Source organism: Ptychodera flava, chromosome 21, assembly GCF_041260155.1.
Source record: "Ptychodera flava strain L36383 chromosome 21, AS_Pfla_20210202, whole genome shotgun sequence".
NCBI classification, from domain to species: Eukaryota; Metazoa; Hemichordata; class Enteropneusta; family Ptychoderidae; genus Ptychodera; species Ptychodera flava.
Genome location: NC_091948.1, coordinates 32,652,021 through 32,660,211, shown reverse-complemented (window position 1 = coordinate 32,660,211; position 8,191 = coordinate 32,652,021). Strand labels below are relative to the sequence as shown.

Below are 8,191 nucleotides of genomic sequence, written 5' to 3'. Positions count from 1 at the left end.
CTGTTGCCGCATGTTGTAGGTTCGGGCCCGATTGAGAACTAGCCGTATTTTCTAAACTGGGTTGGTAACTCTGCTGGTGGACAGAATTGTCCCCGAGGTTATCGTTCGCCAATTTAAAGCGATGAATTCGTTTCTTCGCTTCTATAGGTTTTGTGTGTGTAATGTGTGATGGTGGGCATGCGTGCTTGAGTGCTTCACGAGCTCTACAACGTGTGGAGCGGTCTCAGTCAGAGAAATGTAACAACTTAGCCGGCTATTGAACCACTCTTTTTTGGGAGTGGTGATTTAACCGAGCGGTTCTGTCTATGGCCTCTCCGCTAGGCGACTGATGCCGTGTGTTGTGGGTTCGGGCCCGATTGAGAACTAGCCGTATATTCTAATGGCAACTGAAATTTTAGCATTGGTTGTGCACCTCAAGTGACCTATAAGTAACCTTTGCCACTGGATAGGCTCCGTCGCTAAGCTTGTCTTGGCAAGAGATACTGTTGGCCATCGCGTTCACCCAACGATCTACTTGTACGCAAAAGTATACCACTAACACTGAAATCTATATGTTCCTTCAATTTACTCTGTATTGGTATATATCTCCTCTCTGCTCACAGATTAAGCAAGTCTACTTTATCCCTCGAAGTACCATCATAGAACAGAAAGATAAACACACGAACAACCGTGTACATTTGCAAATCATGTGGCTTTAAGTGCAACCTTTATGCATTGAGTCACTTCTACATAACATTAATTGCTCAGAGGTTGACGTCCAGAATCGCTAATAATCTCGAGCTAATATTTCTCAAAGCTTTGCATGATTTTTATCGATACATTTGCGTTTTGACGCTTCCAGAAATAATATTTTTGACCAAGTAGAGATTGTACAGTCTTTATGCATCTTTATCGCTAATTTTGGAAAGCAAAATGATATCAAACTAGCATTATTTTCAAACAGTGAAAGGAAAGATTCTTCTACGTTTTTCAAAATATTTTGTATGGGATGTCATCATGCAGCTGATCATGGTGAAGAGTACAGCATTTATTACATGTATTTCTGTTTCAAATAAGTGTGACGTAATTGACCGATTATTCAAATTATCTATATTGTCGGACGTCTGATGTATTTTCTCGGATGGTCCCTTGCAAATTATATTCCGGACGATTCTACTGATATCACTTTACAAGATATAAATGTATCAATGAAATTTCCTCCTCTTTTCATTTAAGCACTGGAAAGGAGATGGCGGGTACATTAAAGACAACGAAGACAAAGATTTCTCTCGGGCAAGTGGTCAACATGGATAGAAATATCAGTCAGACGAAGTCAAAAACTTCGATTTACTCGGACCTTATGATTGAAGGTAAATATTGTGTACACGACTGGAACATGGCCAAAGTGCGAATGCTAACCTACGTTATTTACATGATTCACAAAAGGCAGACAAGTTCTGGTTACACGTGCACGCTTTTTATCGCTAAAAGTTAAGGTAAATGCTAACTATCAGCGTTATTCTTCATCATCAGATTTCTCGTTCAAGTATGAACTTGGAACAGCCACCAGCAAAAGTTCTTATGAAGCAATATTAAAAACATTGCCCTGTTATTTCAATTGGAACTTGGAAGAATCGACGGATGAAGCTCTTCATGTAAGTAAACCACAGCAAACAAATTAGCTGACATGGACAGACATGAAGAAACGGGTCACTGTAATCGTGACCCTTACATGAGGATAATTTCTTTTGACGTCAAATGTCATATTTATATATCTTCCTAACATTCCATCACTTCAATACTGCCTGATAGGAAAAGGTGGACCAACTGACGATCCTGTACTACAAAAGCAGGAAACAGTTTTACTGTTTTTACTCTTTAAATGTAGAATATTCAATACTGATTTTATGACTGGGATTTGAATTCAAGCCTAATGGTGAATAAGTATCTAGCTTCAAGTATTGACCAGTCATAATAATTGAATTATGAGGAAATGATTATTTTTACAGACTATGATTGGGTGTGCTGAAGAAAATCTTGTCTCCAATACAGAACTGACTTTGGTAGCACATAAAACAATGCTTGGTTACCTGCATGTGACCCAAATCAGACGTATGGAAGACAGAGATCAATTTGCCGCTCTATCATGGTTTGAGGATGCCCTCTCAGACAACCAATTAGATATTGACAACTGTAGTGACAACGATGGACCCCTAGGGGATAGACTCATACTTCTTGGTAACATAGCTTGGGTATACTTCATGTTAGGTAGAATGGATATGGTAGATAAAACATTACAAAATATAACACAGGTATTTGATGTTCAGTTAAATGAGAGCCAGAAAGCCTTCGTGTATGGTCACCAGGGAATAGCTTTTACATATTTTCTTAAGAAGACATGTGATATCGGTATTGCCTGCTTTAATAGAGCTTTGTCGGTGTTTCCTTGCCATACTGATTGGTTATATTGGTCTGGATACAATTTATACTTTGAGAAGCATCGCTTGTATGGAGAACCCCTAAGTACCGACGCATCTTCGGTATTAGATAGGGAAGAAACTCTACACAAACATGTTCTAGAAAATAACAGCAACCACTGTTTTGCAAAGGCAATGCTTGCTAGCTTGTTCTGTGATAGGGAGCAGTATGACGATGCTGAATCGATCATTGATGCACTCAAATTGAATCGCACGTTGCCAACCGTTGCTTGCCTTGCAGCTGCCGTCTATGTAGGTTTACATAAATTTCAAATGTCTATAAAAGTATTGGAACAAGCTCTCGAAGCATGGCCAAACAACACATATTTGCTTTGTTTCATCGGAGATGCATACAAAGAAAGATACGCTAACGAATCTGAGCTTGATATCGAGCAAAACTACTTGAAGAAGGCGATTCAATATTATGACAAGGCAATTAAAGTTGCAAACGGTCACTTGCCATGGGCCTCTCGTGGCAAAGAAAAGGTATTGATAGCAATGGGAAACATGGCAGAAGCCCATCGACTCTATCTTTTTGATATAAATACAAATCGTGACCCTTATTGGATATCCGTTGCATATTTTGAATTGGGAGAATTTTGTGAGCAACACCTGGAGCAATACAGTGAGGCTTTGAAATACTACCAATTAGCCATCGACCAGGGTACTCAGTATTGGTGTGCTAAGAGGGCGGCACGTGGAATTTCCCGCTTAAAAGATCATCTGCATAAGCCATGATTCAACAGATCAACCAGTGAGAGAGATGATGAAATTTGAGCAAATTGAGATAAACACTAACGTTACAACGATGTCATTACCAACTTAAAAAGTGTTTGTATGTTTATACAATGTTATGACAAAAGTTGATGATTTTGCTTGGAGTAGTATTTTTGTTCCAGGTGGTGTTTGATAATGTGTGTAGATGTGTAATGTTATTACTTTTTCTGGAAAATGAGTTTTATTCACAATGATAATTGTATTAATGTGAATTTTCTCACTTACGTAAATGGTGTAAATGATCATGGTATTTCACTCACTTCTAACATGAGTTTCATTCCCATTAAACACGATTGGAACTAATTTGGGATAATTGGATAATCATATTTTTCATATTTCTCAAAAATGTTAGGTGCCCTAATAGCTGAATGCCATGTCTCAATATTACAAATTACTCATAAAAACAAGTGTGTAACGTAAAAAGAAAAGCAGATGGCCTTACATTTGCAGATTTCAACGACATTACTTCAACATCCAATTACCGCAAATCAGTTCCAAAATCGTGTTATTAATAACACTATCAAAATGGTTTTCAAATGTTAGGGGTTTTAAAGCATATACATGTCTACTAATTTCGATAAAATTTCAACTTTGAAGACTCATTTTATTATCCATGTGAGCAGCAATCAAGAATACTGTAGTGTTATCTAGTCTCCTTAGCAGACCAGTTATGAACTGAAATGCTCACGCGTTTGAGTATATACATTATAGTATTACAGTTGTCTGTAAATTTAAACTGTTCCCGCATGTTTGCAACTGAATTGAAAGTATTATGATTAACATCATGAACAATATGCACCACAGATTAATTCCAATGGTTATTAAGTATACAAATATGTAAATTGCTAAAATAAAAACGCTAAATGACTTCAATAATGTTACGTTTTGTTAACTTTGACTGAGATGTTTCCGTTAGGTGACTAGATGCCATGCGTTATGCTGTGCACTTTACTACTCATGCTAGTTTGATACTCATCCTACCCATGTCCGTTTCAATAAGTCGGAATTCGCCTCTGTAATCCCAAATTCTAAAATATGTGACAATAATCCGACACCCAGTAACACAATTCGAATCTACAGTGGTGTTTTACAATGGAACAAGGGCGATAAAGTCTAGCAAAGAATCGAAAGAGAGCGGATAGTAAACACCTATTACCTGGTCTTTATTCCGAGGGGCCGTGCGTTACCAGAAACACATCGCTATTCCTATTCCTCTCGGCCGTATTTGATGTACCAAGACTAGGCAAAATACATGGCTATCCATTACAGTGGTTTTTTCCCCATGTCGATAGCGCTCTCCACTCTCAACCCCCTCCATTCACTTGTTGGAATTAAACGTACAAGTTGGTCTCTTTCTCGTCCTCCTTATTCCCCCTACGTCAAGTATGTTATAGATTCTTGCTTTTATGTTACTGTGAACAAATACTGATGTCATTAGCTTCCTTTTAAATCTGTGTTGTTGCGTTGATTAAAACGGAAATCGTCGGACGGTGGGGTAGTGGAGACAAATCATTTTAACATATTGTCTGTACTCCATACTGACCGTCCACGGTTTGTTATCGCTCCATGCAATACATATACAGAACGATGGGCAAAGTAGGATGTACTTTGTACTCCATTCTCTCTTCAAACACCTCGTAAATTCTTTTGAGTCTAACCGAATTCAGGCGTGGCTAATACGAACAAGCAGGCTGTTGGCATATTGTTGAAACTTTGATATGAGTCCGTGTCTGTTTGTTGATATTGTTCGTTCATGAGTAAGCTGCCCAACGACGTAACTATGTAAATCATATGTAATATAGCTCAAACATTGGACTATGTGCCCGAGGGCAGGTGACCATTTACCCTCCTTACGTCATGCAAATGGTCTCAAGCCTCATGGGTACATAGTCCCTCGTTTAGGCTATAATGTTTTTATTACATGCCTCTCTTACAAAGTTTTCAAGCCAATTTTTTGGGTTTTCATACAAATAACAATCATATATTTTATTTCCATATTAGATGAAAATCTGTCGAAAAATGGAACAATTTCTATCATCGAACGGCGCATAGATATACTTAAATCACTGTGATGCGGTTTATCAATTTTTATTCATAATTTTATATCAATAGTATTTCCTATGTAACAGTAAAGCATGTAATTTGATTATTTTTAAACCTGGAATTGTCATTGACTCAATTTGAATATAGTTCTGGTTCACTTTCAGTCAAACGATGACTTTGCGGCTTGCGATGTCATCAACAAGTTATCAATGAATCATATGGAACGCGAGACGTACGATGATTCTGAAGATTACATTCACTCTACAATGATGGTACTGCGTTCATGATACGAATCATTAGTTTTAATTGATCGGGAAAATATTAGGGGACATATTAACCATTGTGCTGTGACAATTTTATTCCCGATAACAGTTAATTATGAAAGACAACATGCAATTTTTACGTTGCAACAGTTTGAGACTCTACAGAACATAAGATTAGTTACTAAGTCAACCTTTATATGAGTAATGTATTTTTACAAAAAGGCAGACGAAGCCCAGTAATACATAGATGCTGTAAGACTAGATTGAATCACTCTGTGACCGCCAACCTTTTCCTGAATATGTTTTGGTCATTTAAAATGTTGTTTATACTTTGTTTCTATATACCTGTGTATTTGTATCATTTTCGGATGTTCTAGCAATTTATTTGCTCATTGACTACGTCACCTACCTGGAAATATCTCATACACAGCGTAAGATATAATTGACATGATTCCATTCTAGGGCTCCACAGTGGGATCTATGTCTATATGTATCAGAAGGAAGCATCTTGATTCCAGTAAACGTGACTTCATATAAAGCTCGAGCTGACAGATGACATTTTGCCTCGGAAATGTTGGCTCACTTGCTGGTCTCTCGCACAAGTACAATGCAGTGCGAGGCCCATTACCTAAGATAACATAATTTTGTGGTGAGGGAAACTCTGCAACGGATAAGGCTTAAGCGCAGACCAAGAGCGGCTATACCCACTGAAATTTGAGGGCGTGTCTCTTCACGTAATTATGACGCGTCTTGACTGAAAAGCTTGGAAGACAAGAAAGATGCAGCTCCAAACATTCATAATATCATTTGACATTAGTGATGTATATCTGAACAAGACGACCTCAAATATGACTAAGAACCCGATATATAACGGACGGTATATCTGCAGCAGCATTTGCCCTTTTCTTGCGAACATTCTAGACTATCTGTTCACATACAGTCCCTCAATCTTAATTTAGTAGTGCAATCAGTGTCAATACAAAAGCAATATAGCAACGGTCGGACGTTTGGACTTTATACCAGCACACCCGACGGTAAAGTAGCCCCCCAAAATGTTTGGTCAGACACTCATTTGTAGTGAAGTGCAGAATGTAGGTTCAGTACAAGGCATGACCGGAACAGGGACTTGTTTGATGATCCACTCCAGTTTGGTTCGAAGTCCATGTCGCTGTCCCTGAATAAGCAGTTCCACATGGCAGGACTGTGCTATTGAATTCAAATATTGGACCAGTTCACCAAGTAAACAAGTTAGAATAAAAATTACACAGACCGACCACCGTCCGAATGTCGTTGGTATTACTTGTGTACTTTGCCATTTTATTTTCGGGATATTCTCTTCTACAACAAAGGAAACTTTATACTTCTCTTTATGCCAGGTAGTCTACACTTTTTTATTTCTGTGAAAGTTGGATCCAGTGTATTTTGATAGCAACACTGTAATTTGTGTATCGTATCGATTTGATCATAACAGTTGATTTGCAACTCCTTGATCAAAATATGTCATCGTACAAAATATCCTCGTACATTCAACCACGCAGCTCTTTGTTTGGTGGAATGAATCAGTCACAGTCTATTCCATAAAGCAACGCGAATATTTAATTCAAAAAGGGACGTTTTACAAACTTAGTAATCGCAGAAATGTACGAAAAGAACAGAGTTTTCATTACTTTCACAGTTGGATAAGGCACAGGACTATGATATAGGTCACGCAAGAAATCGATTGTGTGGTTCTCGTGAAGTAGCTTGACGTGCAAAGTAAAGCGCCACCAAGAAATTGTATATCTACAGTAAGAAGACAAGAAGCACGCCGTTTACAATGACTTCTTTTGCGCTGACAAGAGAAGCAGAATCAATTAATCGATCTACCCCTCGATTTCCATATATTTCACCGATTTAGCTGTACATCAACATGATGGCACGGCTCTCAGCCGCTGTGAATCGTCTCGAATGTGACTAACGCGCGCCCTCTATCATCATCTGAATTCAGAAACATATATTTTTAGCTCACGTGTGTAAACACATGGGCTAATGTCATAGCGATGTCTGTCTGTCTGTCCGTGTGTGTGTGTGTGTGTGTGTGTGTGTGTGTGTGTGTCTGTCTGTTTACACGATAACTCAAAAACGCCTGAACGGATTCAAGTCAGATTTGGTACAAAGGTACCATATGCTACATGCAAGAACTGATTAGATTTTGGTTAGTGTGGCTTGCATATTAATGAAGTTATGCAATATAGTTTTTTTTCCGTACAATGGTTTCCCTATGGAGACGGTAATGACAATGTAGACATATCTCAAGAAATACTGCACAAAATTTCATGAAACTCTTCACAGATGACAATCTAAGAACATTATGATGATACTGTGAGTTTCATGTCAATTATCTTCTCATTTGCATATTTAATGAACTTTTGTTATTAGTGAGATAACTCTGAAATTCTTGCACCAAACTTGATGATACTTGCAACAAATATGGATCTGATATATATCTAATTATACTTAGAAGCATTAGGCAGTGCAAAGTTAATAAATAGCTCATTTGCATATTTTATGAAGGTTTGTAATTAGTCATATAACACCGATAGAACTTCACCAAATGTGATGAAATCTGCTGCAGATACTGATCTGACTAATATCTAACTGTTGTGTAAAGGA

The 8,191-nt window shown here is 37.9% G+C and overlaps 1 protein-coding gene across 1 annotated transcript; it reads left to right on the top strand.

Annotated features, from left to right (window-relative positions):
- Nucleotides 1-1,221: 1,221 nt before the first annotated feature.
- On the top strand, nt 1,222-4,104 carry LOC139121006 (interferon-induced protein with tetratricopeptide repeats 2-like). Its single transcript, XM_070685584.1, has 3 exons — nt 1,222-1,349; nt 1,513-1,634; nt 1,989-4,104. Exons 1-3 carry the CDS (start codon nt 1,229-1,231, stop codon nt 3,192-3,194), a joined length of 1,449 nt encoding a protein of 482 aa, XP_070541685.1. The 5' UTR covers nt 1,222-1,228; the 3' UTR covers nt 3,195-4,104.
- The last annotated feature ends 4,087 nt before the right edge of the window (nt 4,105-8,191 follow it).

Excerpts from the sequence above, each read along its gene's own strand:
- LOC139121006 (XM_070685584.1), top strand. The coding sequence starts at position 1,229 with ATGGCGGGTACATTAAAGACAACGAAGACAAAGATTTCTCTCGGGCAA. Across the intron at positions 1,350-1,512 it reads CTCGGACCTTATGATTGAAG|ATTTCTCGTTCAAGTATGAA; the intron begins GTAAATATTGTG and ends CTTCATCATCAG. Across the intron at positions 1,635-1,988 it reads CGACGGATGAAGCTCTTCAT|ACTATGATTGGGTGTGCTGA; the intron begins GTAAGTAAACCA and ends TTATTTTTACAG.